The 20,507-nt window shown below is 42.4% G+C and overlaps 1 protein-coding gene across 2 annotated transcripts in view; it reads left to right on the forward strand.

Moving 5' to 3' along the window:
• Positions 1-20,507, forward strand: part of HGFAC (HGF activator) — a 96,167-nt gene that overhangs the window by 58,350 nt on the left and 17,310 nt on the right. For both annotated transcript variants that reach the window (XM_075194355.1, XM_075194356.1), the window contains 2 exons: positions 2,999-3,176; positions 16,302-16,387. In XM_075194355.1, coding sequence (XP_075050456.1) covers positions 2,999-3,176; positions 16,302-16,387 — 264 coding nt within the window. The remainder of the gene's footprint in view (positions 1-2,998; positions 3,177-16,301; positions 16,388-20,507) is intronic.

A 20,507-nucleotide genomic window follows, 5' to 3' on the forward strand; every position in this document is an offset into this window, starting at 1 on the left:
CGCCTCAAGCAGTAGCCTCATTCGAAAGCCTGAAAAAAGCCTTTGTCTCCGCTCAGGTCCTTAGACACCCGGATCCAGCTAAACCATTTGTTCTTGAGGTCGACGCCTCTGACGTCGGTGCTGGGGCTATACTATCACAGAAGGACCCTCATACTAATCGTCTACACCCGTGTGCCTATTTCTCCCGTCAGTTCTCTTCAGCAGAAGCCAACTATGATGTCGGGAATAGGGAACTGTTGGCAATCAAATGGGCCTTCGAGGAGTGGCGACATTGGCTGGAGGGTGCTCCACATCAGATCTCTGTCATTACCGACCACAAGAACTTGCAATATATACAATCGGCCAAACGTCTAAATCCCAGACAGGCCCGTTGGTCGTTGTTCTTTACCCGGTTCAATTTCCTGATCACCTATCGACCGGGTTCCAAAAATGTCCGGGCAGATGCTCTGTCCAGAAGTTTCTTGGCACACCACGTTCCAGTTTCGAACCCAGAGCCTATTATTCCTCCTTCCATAATCCATGTTGGATTAACCCAAGATCTGAGTATCACACTTCAGAGATTCCAGAAATTAGCCCCTGATACTACTCCGGAACAACGTCTTTTTGTTCCAGTCCATCTAAGGAAGGCGGTTCTTGCAGAGGCGCATAATAGTAGGTCTGCTGGACACCCTGGAGTTTATAAGACGCTGGAGATCCTTTCCCGTACGGTCTGGTGGCCATCCTTGTCCGCTGACGTCAAAAGTCATGTCCTCTCGTGTGAAATTTGTGCCAGGAACAAAGTCCCCAGGACTCGCCCGGTGGGTCAATTGCTTCCATTGCCCATTCCTGCAAAACCTTGGACACATTTGTCCATGGATTTTATTGTTGATTTGCCACCTTCTGAAGGACATAATAATATTTGGGTTGTGGTGGACCGTTTCAGTAAAATGGCACATTTCATCCCATTAACCAGGCTTCCTACAGCTCGAGATCTGGCCATTCTCTTCATACAACATGTTTTCCGGCTCCATGGCCTTCCTTCCGATATTGTTTCTGATCGTGGTTCACAATTCATAGCACAATTCTGGAAATCCTTCTGCACCCTCCTCGGAATCCGGATCAGTCTGTCATCTGCATACCACCCTCAGTCTAACGGGCAAACTGAAAGGGTTAACCAAGCACTTGAACAGTTCCTCCGATGTTATTCCTCAGAATTCCATGACAACTGGTCATCTTTGCTGCCTTGGGCAGAGTTTGCCTACAATAACTCATCTCACTCATCTACTCAAACTTCCCCGTTCTACTGTAACTTCGGTTTCCATCCCAGGTCTAATTCTCTGTACTCTCTCAAATCTGCTGGTATTCCGGAGATTCATTCCACAGCTGCTGATCTGAAAGTAATTTGGGGGAAAGTTCAGTCCTCCTTGAAAAAATCCTCATTGTCGGCCAAAAATTTTTCGGATCGCCACCGTACCACCTGCCCATTCAAAGTGGGCCACAAAGTATGGCTATCAACTAGAAATCTCAGGCTCAGACAGCCTTGTAAAAAACTAGGGCCTAAATTTATTGGGCCGTTCATGATTACCAAACAGATCAATCCGGTAGCTTTTAGATTGAAGATTCCTAGCTCACTAAAAATTCCGAACACATTTCATTGTTCATTGTTGAAGCCGGTATTGTATCCTAGCCAATCCTCAACTGTGCCTGGGGGAAGTTCGAGGAAGCCACTAAGATATGTGGTTCAAAGGATTTTAGATTCCAAAAAAGTGCAAGGACAGGTGCACTTCCTGGTGCAGTGGAGGAATCGCGGGTTAGAAGAGCGATCTTGGGTTCCGCGAAGACAACTCCATGCCCCTAAACAATTGAAGGAATTCTTCAGGAGGTTCCCAAGAAAACCTGGATGTCGGGTTCCCTCGACCCCTCCTCAAGGGGGGGGTACTGTTACGAGCCGCGGCGGTGCCCAGCCGCCGCGACTCACTCACCTGCGTCCCGGCCGTCGCTATGGCGACCGGGACGTCACTTCCGGCCCTGACCCGGCCGTTGCCGGGGCAACGAGAAGACGCTTCGGCGCTGCGTCCCGGCAATGAGAGGAAGCCGGGCGCAGCGCTCACCATATGTTCTAGCCTGTGGGCTAATTAATGCAGCCTATTAATTATGCTGGGGGCTGTGTCTAATTCAGAGCTAGGCTCTGATTGGTGGCCACTGGTATTTAAGGCAATGAGGTCTGCTGCCTCATTGCCGGTTATAGCTTCTGTGTTCCAGTCTGCTGACCTGCTAGTTCCTGTCCTGTATCCTGATATCTCTATTTGACTCCCCGTGTATGACCCTTGGTTTTGATTTGGACCTTGCTCGTGTTTCTTGTGACCCTGATCTTTGGCCTGTTTACCCGTTCTGCTATTTGCCTGTGACCCCTGACCTCAGCTTGTTCATCGATACCGTTGTCTGCTGCCGGCCCTTGACCTCTGCGTGGACCTGACTCCTCTTGCCTGGGTTCTCCCCAGCTGGAACGCACTTCACGACCCTCTGTCAGTCTGCGGCCCAGTCTGTCCCCACCATCAGGGGCTCCAGTGAACACCTGACTGGCAGAGTAGATTCCGGGTTGTGTTGTGCCGGCTGGAGGGGTTCCTAACAGTGGTGGTATGCCATATTGCCACTTCATTGTACAACTATTAAATTCCATTCACTTACATTTTCCATACCGCCACTTCTAGATAACTATTTAGACCACTATATATATCTCATGCTTTACATAATAAAACTCCCTCAAAAAAAGACATGCAGATTATTTGCATGAAGGAGACTGCTTAACAACACACTGTGGGATAATTCAGTAAGAGATGGCGGGATAATTCAGTGAGGGAGCCTTACAGATCGCTTCTTTAGAAAATTGTTCTTCTAGTATATAATTAGCAACTGAGAGTCTGCATATACTATATATCCCATTTAATTAAAATATAACTCTGTTTCTGTTATGAAATCCGAATAATGATTTTTAATGATTGTCTGATTTGTGGTTTAGATGTCAGACAGAAATGCTATGATTATGATAACGCAACAGAATACAGAGGTGTTGAGAAGAAGAGTCAATCAAATCAGACTTGTCTTAGGTGGAATTCTGATGTGCTCTTCAATGAAGTTCACACCAACACAATAACAGATTATATCCTTAAAGGTCTAGGATTCCACCCATTCTGCAGGTGAGTGCTCTTTAGATCTTTACAACTATGCAACAATGGGGGTTAGTCTTGCAATTATTCCCTTTATAATTAGTGCTGTGAAACCCCTTTGGTTTAGTGTTGTGTAGTCACTTACTTGGGGTATCCATTTGTGGGGTGGTACAATACTCGCTGTCTCCCTCTCCTTCTGCTCCAGCTATGGCATGGGCATGGCTTCCGCCACCAGGGAGGTCCCCTGTATACCCAGGGATTTACACATGGTTACAATGGAGTGGCCACTAGTGGTGGCACAGTGCAAACTTATATACATATTGGGAACCAGGCCATCTTGATTCAAAACAACGAAAACTTTAATAAAGTCTGCCTTCTCCTTCAGCACATAAGCATAAAGGTTGCATATACATTTTGTTTCCTTAATGCTAACTCCAACTCCTCCAGCACACACGTAGCAGCAAGAAAACAGTTCTGGCAGTTCACATACCCAGTGCTGTGGGTGAAGTTGTTACACAGCATAAGTCAGTGCTTATCGTGTACAGTCATGGCTAAAAGTTTTGAGAATGACACAAATATTATTTTTCAAAAAGTCTGCTGCTCAGATTTTATGATGGCAATTTACATATACTCCAGAATGTCATGAAGAGTGATCAGATGAATTGCAATTAATTTCAAAGTCCCTCTTTGCCATGACAATGAACTTTATCCCAAAAACAACATTTCCACTGCATTTCAGCCCTGCCACAAAAGGACCAGCTGATATTGGGTCAGTGATTCTCTTGTTAACACAGGTGAGAGCGTTAACGAAGACAAGGCTGGAGATGACTCTGTCATGCTGATTGAGTTAGAATAACAGACTGGAAGTTTTAAAGGGAGGGTGGTGCTTGAAGCCATTGTTTTTCCTCTGTTAACCATGGTTATCTGCAAGAAAGCATGTGCAGTCATCATTGCTTTGCACAAAAGGATATTGCTGTCAGTAAGATTGCAGCTAAATCAACCATTTATCGGATCATCAAGAACTTCAAGGAGAGAGGTTCAATAGTTGTAAAGAAGGCTTCAGTGCACCCAAGAATGTCCAGCTAGTGCTCGGACAGCCTCCTAAAGTTGACTCAGCTGCGGGATCAGGGCACCATCAGTGCAGAGCTTGCTCAGGAATGGCAGCAGGCAGGTGTTAGTGCATCTGCACGCACAGTGAGGCGAAGACTTTTGGAGTATGGCCTGGTGTCAAGAAGACCAGCAATGAAGCCACTTCTCTCAAGGAAAAACATTAGGGACAGACTGATATTCTGCAAAAGGTACAGGGATTGGACTGCGGAGGACTGGGGTAAAGTCATTTTCTCTGATGAATCCCCTTTCAGATTGTTTGGGCATCTGGAAAAACACTTGTCCAGAGAAGGAAATGTGAGCGCTACCATCAGTCCTGTGTAATGCCAACAGTAAAGCATTCTGAGACCATTCATGTGTGGGGTTGCTTCTCAGCCAAGGGAGTGGGCTCAGTCACAATTTTGCCTAAGAACACAGCAATGAATAAAGAATGGTACCAAAACTTCCTACAAGAGCAACTTTTCCCAACCATTCAAGAACAGTTTGGTGATGAACAATGCCTTTTCCCGCATGATGGAGCACATTGCCATAAGGCAAAAGTGATATCTAAGTGGCTCGGGGATCAAAACATCGAAATTATGGGTCCATGGCCAAGAAACTCCCCAGACCTTAATCCCATTGAAATATGTGGTCAATCCTCAAGAGGAGAGTGTACAAACAAAAACCCACAAATTCTGACAAACTCCAAGCATTGATTAGGCAAGAATGGACAGCCATCAGTCAGTATGTGGCCCAGAAGTTGATTGACAGCATTCCAGGGGGAATTGCAGAGGTCTTCAAAAAGAAGGGTCAACGCTGCAAATATTGACTCTTTGCATAAACTTAATGTAATTGTCAATAAAAGCCTTTGACACTTATGAAATGCTTGTAATTTTACTTCAGTATACCACAGCAACATCTGACAAAAAGGTCTAAAAACAATGAAGCAGCAAACTTTGCGAAAACCAATACTTGTGTCATTCTCAAAAACTTTGGCCATGACTATACACAGGGAGACTGTAGGCTTGGACCAGAGGTTCTTACACTCTCCTTGTGCGCTCAATACCTTACATCAGGGGGTAAATGTATGATACTCCGGTTTCTTCAACTCCCGCGAGTTCGGCGAGATGACAGCTTAAATTTAAAGCGGCGTTGCCTTTTAAAGGCAAGTTTCCCTTTACAAGGCAACGCCGCTTTAAATTTAAGCTGTCATCTCGCCGAACTCGCGGGAGTTTATGTGACTGCACGCATCATCGGTGTCCTCCCCCGATGTGAGGCACTGCCTCACTGTACTAAACATCCTCCCCTGCTGCATTACAGTGCAGTCCAAGACCATCTGATGGCATTATCTGTTTAATTTCCATGTATGTCTTTGGTATGTCTTGCCATTTTTCCTTCCAATAACTCTTGATCAGTGATGCAAACTGGATGACTCTGAGCTAGCTTGATTGCTATTCATTCTACCTCTCAGCACACATGTGTGTCTTTGATCCATTAATTAGTTTGCTCACGTGGGCCTGCTATTGTAAACATGCCACACTTAGGTGCTATTTATTATTCAGGCGTGATAACCTAGATTATCTATCACTGCTTACCACAGTGATAGACAATCAGGTGTCACCCTGATATATTGTTGCGCTCCTAGAATGATAGAACAGACACACAGAGCTGTCCTACCTTCCTCTCAGGGACCACCTACGTTCGCACGTATCGCTTCAACCATTTTCCACCTCGGCCCCGAACTCTGATGTGGCTGGGCTCCTCAATCCTACAGTGGAGTATACTGCAGGGAACAGACAGGTAGTATAATAACCAAACGTGCATTTCAGTATCGTATATACTCGTGACCAACGCATAAATGATCACAAGCTACCTCACCTTACAACACGGAATATACGCACATCAATTGGCTCCTCTTGCTAGCCGTAATCACCAATCTCCTCCTGGCACCTAATTACAGAGCACTGTGGGTCCCTGGCTTCCATCCTGTCACTTTAGGCCACTCTGAATAGTCTAAGGTCTAGTTTCACTCACCAGGGTCCAAGTGCCCCACTACTTCCAGAATCTAATGTCCTTCTAAAGAAATAGGACCTAGCATCCTGTTCACTGCATAGGACCTAGCATCCACTAACCAACTAACAAGGCCTAGTGCCCTTCTATCAATGAGGGCCTAGTACCCTCCTAACTGCAAAGGGCTTTTTGCCCAACTAAATAGGGAACCTCGTGCTCCCTGGCATACCAATGGGCCTAGTGCCCCAAAGATCAGACTAGGGGCCTAGTGCCCCGCTACACTATTGAGCTTAGTGCCTTTAACTTAATCTATTGAGCCAAGTGCTCCAACTTACACTATTGAGCCTAGTGCCCTGACTTACACTATTGTGCCCATTAATCATGGACCTAGTGCCCAGGTAAACCTAAAGGCCTGGAGGCAAGTTAAACCTAAAGGGCCTAATGCCCTCCTAGACTAAAGGGTGCACTTGCCCAACGGCCTAATGCCTAAATTGTGCCAGGGTCTTTTGCCCTCTAAGGAGGAAAAGAAAGAGGGTTGCGGGTGTGGACCCAGAAGAAGAGGTGCCCACAAGGGCCCTACCTGGTTCCAGTGTCGTTGAGGGTCTTCTCAGGGGGTTCACACTTTGTCGCCATCCTCAATGCTCAACGCCCGGTCCCCGGAGTCTTCTGTTCTTGATCCCAGTGATTCTTCAGGAGGCAGAGTAGTTTTTAGCCCTGACAAGGGCTCTCTGCCTTCACCATGTCTCTGCCGTCTTCTTTCTTCTACCGCAACGTCTTCTATCTTCCTTCCACCATCGGTTGTCTTCTTCGCAGCATCTATTTTCTTTTTTCTGCGCAGGCTGGATCCCGACATCCATCTTCTTCTATCTCCTCCTCTGACTGAACAATGGTGGCTTAAACAGTCAACAGCGCACCGACGTCACGTGGGGACACGGCATGCCCTGATTGGCTCACTGACCCGGCCAATAGTGAAGCAGCCGCGACAATGTGAAAGGGTCAACCAGACATCAGACTGCCTGGTGAGCCCCTCACATTAAGAACAACATTTTACCGGGGCAGCTGAGGGCGGTTCAGCCCCAATGATACTGGCTGGCAGTGGTAATAGTACTCTTCCCCAGACACAAAATACAATATAAATGTACACAGGACCTGCGCTGGTAATAAGTCACATAGGGATCAAAGCACTTCTCTGAATATGCAGTCTTTTACAAGATATTATTGTTCTAAATACTCCTCCTCATTGGTTCACAAGGATCTGTACATGCATCATCATCATCATCATCATCATCATTTATTTATATAGCGCCAACATATTCCGTAGCGCTTTACAATTGGGGACAAACGTAATAAACTAATAAACAAACTGGGTAAAACAGACAAAGAGGTGAGAAGGCCCTGCTCGCAAGCTTACAATCTATGGGACAATGGGAGATTGACACATGAGGTTAAGTATACATTTTGCATCTTGGCCCAGCCAGACTGCAAAGGTAGGGTGACTCATAAGCTAAATGATCCTGTCACACAACAATGTTATTCCGGGGGTAGTTGTCTTGTGTGAAATTGTGTAACAGGCTAAAGGTAGTGAGGTTAAGATGGTGGTTGAGGAATATTATAAGCTTGTCTGAATAGGTAGGTTTTCAGAGAACACTTGAAAGTTTGTAGAACAGAGGAGAGTCTTATTGTGCGAGGGAGAGAGTTCCATAGAGTGGGTGCAGCCCGAAAAAAGTCCTGTAACCGGGAATGGGAGGATGTAATGAGGGTGGATGAGAGACGCAGATCTTTTGCAGAACGGAGTTGCCGAGTTGGGAGATATTTTGAGACAAGAGAGGAGATGTATGTTGGTGCAGCTTTGTTGATGGCCTTGTAGGTTAGTAAAAGTATTTTATATTGGATTCGGTAGAAGACGGGCAGCCAGTGTAGAGACATACAGAGTGATTCAACAGAGGAATAGCTATTTGCAAGGAAAATCAGTCTTGCCGAAGCATGTGAAATAGATTTTAGGGGTTTGAGTCTGTTTTTGGGAAGACCAGTAAGGAGGGAATTGCAATAGTCAATGCGGGAGATGATTAGTGCATGAATTAAGGTTTTAGCAGTGTCTTGTGTGAGATATGTGCGGATTCTGGAAATGTTCTTTAGATGTATGTAACATGATTTAGATATAGAGTCAATGTGGGGAACAAAGGATAGGCGTGAATCAAGGATTACACCTAGGCAGCGAGCTTGTGGGGTGGGATTTATGGTCATGTTATCAACAGAGATAGAAATGTCAGGTATGCTCTTGTTGGCGGGTGGGAATATTATTAACTCTGTTTTAGAAAGATTAAGTTTGAGTTGACGAGAGGCCATCCAAGATGAAATGGCAGAAAGATAGTCAGTTACACGGGACAACACAGATGTCGAGATATCAGGAGAGGATAGATAGATTTGGGTATCATCCGCATAGAGATGATACTGAAAGCCAAAGGAACTTATTAGATTTCCTAGAGAAGCGGTATAGATAGAGAACAGCAGAGGACCTAGCACCGAGCCTTGTGGTACTCCAACTGATAGGGGAAGCGGAGCAGAGGTGGCTCCAGAGAAATTAACAGTGAAAGAGCGATTAGAGAGGTAAGATGAGAACCAGGATAGAACTGTGTCTTGAAGACCTAGGGATTGCAGTGTTTGTATGAGAAGAGAGTGGTCAACGGTGTCAAATGCAGCCGAGAGATCAAGGAGAATTAGGAGAGAGTAATGGCGTTCAGTCTTAGCAGTGATCAGATCATTAACAACCTTGGTCAGCGCAGTCTCTGTGGAGTGTTGAGAACGAAAGCCAGACTGAAGAGGATCCAACAGGTTGTTTGCGGAAAGAAAGCGTGTGAGGCGAGTGTAGGCAAGTCTCTCTAGAAGCTTGGAGGGGCAAGGGAGCTGAGAGATGGGACGGTAATTTGAGAGAGAGTTTGGGTCGGAGTTTTGTTTTTTTAGAATAGGAGTAATCACTGCATGCTTGTATAGTGATGGAAAGATGCCAGTAGAGAGTGAGAGATTACAGATTTGAGTTAGAGGTGAAATGAGCACAGAAGACAGGGATCTACCAATTTGCGAGGGAATAGGATCAAGAGGACAGGAGGTAGAGTAGGAAGATAAGAAGAGCGTAGAAATTTCCTCTTCATTTGTGGGGTCAAATGAAGAAAGGGTGTCAGAGGGTAGTGGGAAGGAAATGAGCTGATGGCTTGTTGAGGAAGAGGATACCATTTCTAGTCTGATCTTGTCAATCTTGTCCTTGAAGTAGGAAGCAAGATCCTGAGCACTGATAGTAGATGGAGGGTTCGGGGTGGGAGGATTGAGAAGATGATTAAATGTATTGAAAAGGCGTTTGGGGTTAGAAGCCTGAGCATAGATAAGAGATTGAAAGTATGTTTGTTTTGCAGTGTCCAGAGCATTTCGATAGGAGTGGTAGACAGAAGTATATGTGAAGAAGTCATTAGAGCTTCGAGATTTACGCCAGTGACGTTCTGCTTTACGGGACAGTTTTTGAAGATTTCGTGTTGCTTTGGTGTGCCACGGTTGACATCGAAGTCGACGTGTAGTATGAAGTGTCGCTGGAGCCACTTGATCAAGGGCCGTTGCTAAGGTTAGGTGAAAATGAGGTACTGCCATCTCAGGGGATGAGAATTTAGAGATAGGGGAGAGAAGGTGTTGGAGAGAGGTGGAAAATTGTTGAAGATTAATAGAATTAAGATTTCTACGAGTATGAGGAGGCTTGGTTGAGTCAGACAGTAGAGAGGTTAGAGCAGTGGGGGTGAGAGTGTAGCTGATAAGGTGATGATCCGAGAGGGGGAAGGGTGTATTAATAAAATTAGAAACTGAGCATAGTCTAGAGAAAACAAGATCAAGGCAGTGGCCATCCTTATGAGTAGATGATTCAATCCACTGGGAGAGGTCAAGTGAGGATGTTAGAGAGAGTAGTTTGGAAGCAGCTTTGGAAGGTGGGTTATCAATGGGGATGTTGAAGTCACCCATGATGATGGTGGGGATGTCTGAAGATAAGAAGTGAGGGAGCCATGCAGAGAAATCCTCCATAAATTGTTGGTGTGCTCCAGGGGGACGATAGATCACCGCAACACGTAGGGAGAATGGATTAAAAATGCGAATAGCATGTACTTCAAAAGATGTGAACGTGAGTGATGGGACATTTGGTAGAACTGTGTATGTGCACTGTGGGGAGAGAAGTAGTCCAACCCCACCTCCTTGTCTGCCTTCAGGTCTGGAGGTGTGGGTGAGATGGAGGCCACCATGTGAAAGTGCTGCAGGTGAGGCAGTGTCTGATTGCATAAGCCATGTTTCTGTTATTGCCAGAAGGTTGAGGTTTTTTGAGAGGAAGAGATCATGAACGGAGGTAAGTTTGTTACAAACAGAGCGTGCATTCCAAAGGGCACATTTAAAGGACTTGGGAAGAGAGGGAAGACAGGTGATGTGTTTGAGGTTTGCTATAGAACGGTAGTGTTCTGATGTATGTGTGTGTGAGGAGTGTGGGGGACCTGGATTAGGTGATATATCACCAGCTAATAGAAGCAGAGTGAGCGAAAGATAGGCAAGGGGATTGTAAGATGTGTGGCCTTTTATTTTCTGGCGACAGGTGGAGGCTGTACTTGTTAGAGATAATAAATAGGACAACAGTTCATGGGTGTTAAATAGAGGTGAGTGGAGTAATGCAGGTGCAATATGAACAAATTTGTGTGTTGGTGGAGGGGTGAAAGATGACACAGTCCTAAAGATCATGCCATGAAATGAGACTAAGAAAAGCAATTTGTGAAACATTGTGATAAAAGGGGTAAAAGCAAAAAGCAAGGGTATTTTAAGAATTACCTCTTAGCAGTATTCCATATAAATAGACAAGTAGTGCTGAAATAGGCTGTGGCACTCATAGCGCTTAATCCTTATAAAAACGGTTTATTTCACATTTCCAGCATAATACCAAAATAAAATACAAGTAAAAACATATAAAAAAATAATTGTATCCTCAGCTCATCCCGTACTGGATGGACTCTTACCCTAGAGCAGATGATCAACAGAGTGTAAATATTGTAAATGGAGAGCCGGCTTACTCCACTGTCACAGACTACAGGGAAAGAACTATCCTGAATCGGGAGTGAACCAGGAGACCAGATTCACCCCCACATTATGGTGGTTCTAAATGTGTGAATCTTCCCACCACCACATCAACATATTTGCATAACTGGGGGCGAATCTGGTCCCCATAGCTGTCCACTGGTTTTGCAGATAAAAATGTTCACCATACCAGAAGAAATTATTCTTCAAAATAAGTTCTTTACCTTCTAGAATAAATTCACTTAAATTATTATCTATTTCTGCCATATTCAAAAAATATCTCATCGATTCTAACCCTTTTTCATGATTAATAATTGTGTATAAAGAACTAACATCTGCAGTGATGAGGGTGTATCCCTGCTGCCACTGTATACTTTCTAATTTATTTAGTACATCCATTGTGTCCCTTAGATGAGATCTAATGTATTTCATAAGAGGTTATAAGTGATAGTCCAAAAAAATGTCATAGATTAGAGGTAATACTTTCAGTTCTGGCCACTATTGGTCTCCCTGGAGATGTATCAAGATTTTTGTGTACTTTCGGAAGGGTGTATAAAACTGAAATGGATGGATTTGAGATTTTAATATATTCACATTCTTGAGAAGAAATAGCCCCTTGTTCTCATATTTCTCCAAAAGGAGATTAGATGGATCAGATCGTAATTTTTTTATACGTGTCTGTATCCCCTAACTGTCTCAGAATCTCCTCATTATATTTATCTATAACCTGTATAACCACACTCCCTCCTTTATCTCCATGTTTGATCACTATCTGTTCATTCTGTTTCCATGATTTTAACACAGCTATTTCTGCTTTATTTAAATTAAGTCTCTTTTTTTATTGTTAAATTTCAATTTATGTAGATCCTTCTTTACTAATGTTCCACCATCGCTCGTTTACAATGCGCAGGAAAAAATGTTGATCTTTTCCTAAAGGAACAACCCTTACTTTTACTATTCTCCTCATCGTTCTGTTTGTGGAAAAACTTCTGAAGACTAACATTTCTAATAGATTTCTGAAGATCAACAAAAATATTGAAATTATTAGGATCACTTGGTGGGGCAAATTTAAGCCCTTTTGCCAAGAGACTTTCTTCATCTTTGTATAGTGTATTTTGACTCAAATTGTATATCTTAACTCCTTCATCGTTAGGTGGCACAGAACTGACATCACTTGTCTTTTTTGAGGATTTCTGTTTATATTTCCCCCCTCTTTTTCTTACAGATTTTTTATGGATCTGTATTATTTTCCTAAAAAAAAATCTTGTTAATTCAATCTTTCGTATCTATTCCTGGTTAGAATGGAGTATTGAGACATGTAATGACTATATTGTCTTTCTCTCCTTTTTACTTGCTCTGGATATTGATTAATTTCTTCTTTTGGCCAATTCATTCTAGATTCAAAATGTCTATCATTGATAGGGGGATAAGCATCCCTCCTATATCCATCTTTTAGATAGGGAGATCTTATTCTATCATAAGACATGTCAGTACGCCTAATATTGATCTCTGTACTCGGATAGTTGTTCCGTGTATCTCTATAATCACTCCTAAACTCTACTATTATTTTCTATTCCCTTTATATGGAAGTTTTGACCGTTTTTTGTACCCAGTTCTACATCATGTACTTCCTCCTCATTTAACTTGTCATATACTTTACTACTAGTCAAATCCTCCTTAGCTCGTCTATATTTTTTCTGTTTTTTTACATAATTAATCTTTCCTCTTTGCCTTCCTCTTTAATTTGGACAATGGCTTCACAAGAGATTTCAAAACTTCTATCTCATGGTTAACCCCCAAGAATGTTTTTTTTCTTTCTTGTATAATAGGTTTCATAAGGGAAAATGAACAAAGATTTAAAATCATGTTGCTATTCCCCAATTAATTTCTTTAATCAATTTCTTTTCTAATATATACATAACCCCGTCCAGGTCATCTTCATAATAATTAGAATCCCCAAGTTCTTCAACATCTTTACATATCTGTTTCAATTTGGATACTTTATTTTCTCTATTTCTAAACAGAACTGTTTGCAGCTAGAAACCACCCTGGTAGACCAACAACACAACACAAAAATAATGTAGATGGTATCAAAGCGTCAACATCCATGGATGGGATTATATATAGATTAGAAAATAAATTTATATTTATGTACAAGTTAACCCGTGCATGATACTCATGCATTCTAGTCAAATCAAGCTACTTAAGGTGTTAAAAAGGTTCTTGTCATGCATTTGGGTCTAGCCCAGGCCTCCTCAGGGGAAGAGCGTTACTTCCCGACGCAAGCGCCCTTTTTTAACGTGGTTTTGTCCACATGTCACCACCTCATCATTTTTCTCCATCACTTCATCCTTCATCTTCATCGCAACATCCTTCATCAAGCTACTTAAGGTGTTAAAAACTCCCCACTGTCACCCCCGGCAACCACCAACCACTCCCAACTGTCACTTCTCCTTCAAGAAATATATAGGTCAGTGTATAACTCTGCCCAGCAGGTGGCGCTGCAGCTTGTTTTTTTTTTTTCACACACGCCACTAGGCATTTATATAGTAGATTTTTCCAATGATGCTATATGCACCGGATTTTACTTTCTTTAATTAATTTATTTTCTGATCCATTGTTATCTATGAGGATATAAAATTGGAAAAAATAATGGTGGGGAATTTTTAGATATATGGAGTATTCATGTAATCACAAAGAATACGTGGATTATGCCGGTTGCTATGATAAAGAATCTTGGTGAATGTATATTAAAGCTGCAGTGACGTGTTTTTGGTATTCTTTTATAAAAAGCCACAATTAGTATATGCTGAAACACTCGCGTTATTGGGAGGGCAGTTCCCTGCTCATTGGTGATCGGTAGACATATCATCACGGAAATATATGCAAGATCCGCCATGGTTGTAGGACTATTTTTGGTGACTTTTACATTCCCTTTATTGGGATGTATTTATAATAGTAATATCTCATACAAACTGCATATTCAGAGAGGTGTTTTGATCCGTATGGGACTTATTACCAGTGCTGGTCCTGTATACATTTATGTTGTATTGTGTGTAATGTAACTCGCTGGTGGACCTGAGTTTACACTATTTTTGTGTTTGACTGTTCCACAGACAGTCCTGGGAGCCTCTGTACACGTGTGACACAGCATTTTCGGCATAAATACACCTATTTACCCTCAAAATGGCCCAATATTAATAGTATTTACCGTAATAACTGCACCTATTTCCACCCATAAACAACCCTGACATTAAATAATTAGTATTTCCATTCAATAAATAGCCCACCTCATCCCCAAATTCACCACATTTAATGATTAACCCCCAAACCATTAAATAGTTCCCTCACCCCACCAATAAATATTTCCTACCTCCTATTACTTTATTACCCTCACCATTAAATTAATAGCACATGCTCCCACCTACGTTACATTAATTCACCCCCCTCTCCCAATACCTTCTCCTATCCGCTGCTGCAGAGTATTCTGTTTTCTCCTTTTTCCGCCTGTACCCGTAGGGCAGTGGGCATGTCATGTGGTGTGTGCCCCACTTGTGATGAGGTCAGCAGAGGAGAGAGGAGGGAGAAACAGATCATTGAGATCTGTGGCTGCAAGCAATATGATGGTTAATACCGGGGGAGGGAAGAGCCTGTTAATCAACCCTAGGGATGGAGGTGGGGCCATCAGGTAGTGGGGGATTTCCCCAATACACTGGTGGGCCAGGCCAACACTGCATATCTATAATGATTGGCCAGTGCTAAGGAATGAGGGTGGTGATGATGATGATGATAATGAATAATCACTTTGCTAACAATGGTTCTATGCACATACCATACATGTGCACATATTTTCACATATTTTCAGCCTTAAATTTTGCCTATTGAATTTTCACATTGTTAAAAAAAAAGGGTGATAAACGCTATAGATTTAGCCTAGGTAGCTTTACGCACGAGAAGGATTGTGAACTGACATGGATAAACATTCTGTACCTATTGTCGCGCTTCTGCAATATATAAGCTTGTTTTTCCTGTTTGCAAGCTTGTAGTGTATCACTATTCCTCTACCTGTAATGGCCAGAAGGTGGCAGCATTAATTAACATAGTGTAGGCATGTTGTATACTGTATAAGACATGTAGATTCATACCACAGGCACTAAATAATTATGTGCATGTATTAATTGGGTCAGTTTAATAAATGTTAATTTAAGCCTCAAAATTTTGTCCTACAGTGCTGCCCTGTTACCTAGTGTGAGAGAAAGCTGTCAAATCTCTTTTTGAAAGCTTATAGGAGGCACTTTATTGACAGCAGCTGATCATGTGCAGAAGTTTTAATTAGACTTCTAATTTGGATAACTCTGTTTTTCCTTGGTTTTTCTTAAAGGGGATAGTCACCTAAATCCCCCTTCCCCCATTTTCTTCCTTTCATCATTATTCCATCTAAGATGAAAAATCTGGAAATTAAAGAGTTAAAAACGATTAGTATAGTGAGGATTCCATCCTGAAAGGTCACATTCTACTGAGGTTTTCCTAGAGAATTTAAATTTTAACAATCTAATTTGCAGTTTGCTCAGCTTGGATGTAACTTAGTAACTAGGAGAATGGCAAAGGTCCCATAGTGGATTTTGTGTGTTTAAGGAAATGAAGATAATGAATTCAGATGGTCTAACACTTTCAGAGGCTATACCTTTCAGATTATGCTATTAAATTAGTTAACAAAGGCATCTAGTAAAACATCACCTAGATATACTTGGAATTGTATTGACTGTCACTGTCAAGATGAGTGTAAGCTATTGTTCTCTGATATCAGTTATTTGAGACTCAGAGAGGCTTCATGTATCATTCAATCTAGTTACAGTCAGGATGTCTAGTGTGCATAGAAAAAGATTTTCAACAATTACAACTTTATCTAAAATATATTCAGTTCTGATAAGATTTTATTGTTATAATTGATATATAACCTTTCATTTCTAGGAGTCTAGATAATGACGACAGTCCTTGGTGTTATGTGATGAAGTATAACCATGTATCCTGGGAGCATTGTCATATACCTCACTGTCGTAAGTGCCCATTGAGCAGGCTGCAGGTTTGCTTTGTAACCTAATGTTTTTGCTATACTAAATGACAATACCGCTCATTATTGGCCATATATACACCTATATGTGTCCGTATGCCATATCTACCAACCTGACGCCTCTTCCCTGTTAATAATGTTCTACTTTTCCCACTTCTTTTCCGATTGCCATAACCTGGACTGAATGAATTAACTGGGTAAAAAACATGGTAGAATGAAAGTATTTAAATTAGACCAAGCTATTGCAATCAGGAAAGTATTTGGAAAACTAGAACCAGAGGAATACTCCACTATGAAAAGGGGTTAGGTTAGTAGTTATAAATTTGTATGAAGGTTTAGTTGCCCAATATGTCATCTACCAGGGCTAAAGCAAGTGATCGGTGACTTTAAGAGTCAGGTGATTGTTGGGGCACAGTTGGAATAAGTTACAGTGACATAAACTTATTAAATGGCTGATGTTTCATAAATAACAGTACATATAGGGCCTGATTCATATTCTGACGTAAGCCCGTTTGTGTGCCGTATCTTGTGTGAAACAGCTCTGAGCGTGCTCAGAAACGGACCTTACGCCAATGAACGCAATGGCATGCAATTCACATCTGAACGCCAATGACTCCACTGCCAACGACTTTATGGGTGGGAAGGGGCAGGAGGATGTAAGTAATGTACAGTAAGGGCGTGCAGATGGCGTTCCGATACAGATGCGGTCGATTCAAGTCCTGGGGTTTCTCATAAGTTCTCTTGGTTTCAGATGTATCATTTGCACCAGCTACAGGGCAGGTGAAAGTGATGACTGACATGGTATAGTCTTTGTTTGGAAGAGTACACGTATGCGTGCTTGCTATTGCCCAGGTAGTCCAATGAGCTATTAAGAGGTGGGTACGTTATTCCAACGCCTTTAATACCAACAATGACGCTATAGACAAAACAATTACAATTACAAAAACATAGACATGGTTTAAATGCAGACTTACATTAAAATAGACAGAGGACATTTCCGAACACACTGGAATGCAGACTGGTATATACTGCGAACATACTGCATGGAGGCACTTAACTTTTACATCACTAAACAGAGAGACATTGAGATTTCTGAATTTAAAGCGACAATGGCAGAACCCGGTGCCTAACCCTAACCCTAACCCCAACCCTAACTCTAATCTCTAAACCTAACTCTAACCCCAAATCTAACTCTAACCTCTAAACCTAACTCTAACCCTAACCCCAAACCTAACTCTAACCTCTAACCATAACCCCAACCCTAACCGTAACCCTACCCCTAACCCTAAACCTTAGATTAAATTGCAGTTGCCGGGTCCTGACATTGCCGCTTTAAATTCCGATTTATCAATGTCGCTCTGTTTAGAGACATCAAAGTTAAGTGCCGCCATGCAGTATGTTCGCAATTTATACCAGTCTGCATTCCAGAGTGTTTGGAAGTGTCCTCTGTCTATATTAAAGTCTGCATTTAAACCATGTCTATGTTCTTGTAAATGGAATTATTTTGTCTATATCCTCGTTGTAGGCATTAAAGACCTGGGAATAGCGAGTATCACCACTATTAAGGGCTGTGTCACAGCAGCAATTTTCTCTCCGCATTATTTTAACTGAATAGTTACTGGAGCTTAAAAATAAATGGTTTATTTTTAACGATTTTCTCACTGTTTAAAACATTTCAGCGCCCCCCCCCCAAAAAAAACTGACTTAACAAGAGGGATTCGAGCTGAGTGTGACTTGCTGTCGGTGGTTTGCAGTGACTTGGGCAACATTTTCTCCCAGTGAATTTTTTGCACTCTGACAAGTGACGCACCAAGTATTTCCCTTAGTAATCTCAGCTACAAATTGACCGTTGTGACTGTCTGACATAGGAAACCATTGAGTTCTCAGGTTCGATTTCTTTGGTAAGAAAACGCTGAGAACATTGCTAATGTGACACCGCTCATTTTTTAAACATATGATGCAGAGCGCAGTAATGCACTGTAACACACATCACCTAATCAGTTATCATTTGACATTAGTCTGACTACATTAGTCTTCAAAAAGCTAATATCTGATTGGTTGCTATGGGATTTAGCACATCATTCCACTTTTCTTCATGTTATGAAATAAAACCTTAATGTAAGCTGTTTTGCAGAGAAATCATTATCTACCTATTCGGCTCTGCTGACACAGAATGTACAATATTCTATAGGCACCAATTTAACACGGTTAGAGACTTGCTTTGCTTTGTAAAAGCCCTAACATGTTATCCCAATAGCTTTAATTATATAAGTTCTGGATCTGGAGAGAAATGAATAAAGGAATATTATACTGAAACATTGGTTATACTAAGCTTATAGTCTATGATTAATACCACATTTTACATTGGCCAAACAACCAGAGTTGAAGCTCGAACTAATATTGTTAAATTAAAATAAATGGTACTCTCAGTTAATAATACCTTAAGACTGATGAACTCCTTTACTGAGATTGCATTAAGGAGCAGGGTTTGCACTACACCATGGCAACCAATCAAACACTCTAATTTTCTTTTTTTTTCATCAATAAATCTTTACTAGAATTTTATTAAGGGTAAATAAAGGGGTACAGAAAAATAGAGATAACGGGGAGCATTAGGGGGGAAAAGGGAGTCACTCAGTGGAGGATATACAATGTAAACAATCACAATTAATTGTAAAATGTCAGGCACCGTCCCTGTGTTCTTCCCTCCTTCCTGCTCTGTTGCCCGTCTGGTTGCTCGGCAACCAGATGCATCAATTCCGGCTGACGGGGGGCTTCCTGTGGGCATGCGTGTCCCTACTTAGGGACCTGGCGGCAGCTGCTTACGTCGCTGGTAATTAGCATTCCTAGTCCACTATTTAAGAATTACTCTAGCACTATTAGAGTATTTGGTCTCCTATGCTCCAGCACCTTGGATGTTGCATCTGTACTTTCAGTCTTACTTCCTGGTACCTGACTCAGCTATCCCTGACCTTGCATTCGGATTCTCCCTTGGGCTCTGTATCTCCCTTCTTGTAGTTCACTTCCGGCTGCCTGACAGTTCTTTTGGATTCACCCTGTGGACTCAGCTATCCTGACCATCCATTACCATTCTGTTACTTCGCTGGTAGCCCTACTGGAGAACCGCGACCTGCGCGTCTCTCACAGCTGAATCCAAACTCCCTTACGGAGGTCCCAGGTAAAGACCAGAGGCGTGTTAGACTCCGCACCTCCAGATAGAGTTGTGTCAATACCAGCAAGTAGCTTATTCGGTGCCTGACATAAAAGAGTAAGAAAATACCATAGAGGATATGTACAGTAAACTTCTGCAAACTTTCATCTGAGCTCCAAGCCAGGAACTGATCGCCCTAGAGGAAATCTCACGGTCGTTGGGGGTTGGATCCCACCCGTTGCCTAATGTGTTCATGCCATTTAAACCATTTGGTAAGGGTGTCTGAGGCAGAGGAGGAGTATGGCATAACAGTGGTCTCCATATCAAAGCTAAACTGGATTTTAGAAGTATTTTTAGTAAGGGTAGGAGGAGTCGGCTTTTCCAGTTCTGAGCTATTGCAGCCCTGGTTGCTATTAAAATGTGTCCTAGGACATACCTGTCTTCCAACAGGACAGTCACAGGGTATACATGGAGCAACGCTTGAGCGGGGTTCGAAGCAGTTGAAAACCCCAGGACATTAGATAGCAGACTAAAAATCCCCCCCCATAGCGGTTGGATGACTGGGCAATTCCAAAAGGTGTGCATTATATTCCCCACCTGAGTACATGGACGCCAGCAGAATTGTGATTGAGATGGTCAGATCTTGTGGAGCCTGGCGGCAGTGAGATACATGAGATGTGGAAGAAATGGTACCAAAACATTATTCGTTTTCTGCCACCACCTCACGTCAATCTATCAAGAATGCCTGCAGGGGGTAAGAGCAAAGAATGAGGGATCTTTGAAATGTCTGACACCCAACCCAAAGCTTGATTTGGAACAATTAATAAATGGTACGCTAAACCTTTCTTGTAGGAGATTGAAGACCATGGGGAGATTCTGTGAGAACAGCTCGTTAAGCGAGGACATTCCTTAGTGGTACCAATCGGGAAGATTCAGATCAGGGATCAACTTATTT

The sequence above is a fragment of the Mixophyes fleayi genome, chromosome 1 (genome assembly GCF_038048845.1).
Source record: "Mixophyes fleayi isolate aMixFle1 chromosome 1, aMixFle1.hap1, whole genome shotgun sequence".
NCBI classification, from domain to species: Eukaryota; Metazoa; Chordata; class Amphibia; order Anura; family Limnodynastidae; genus Mixophyes; species Mixophyes fleayi.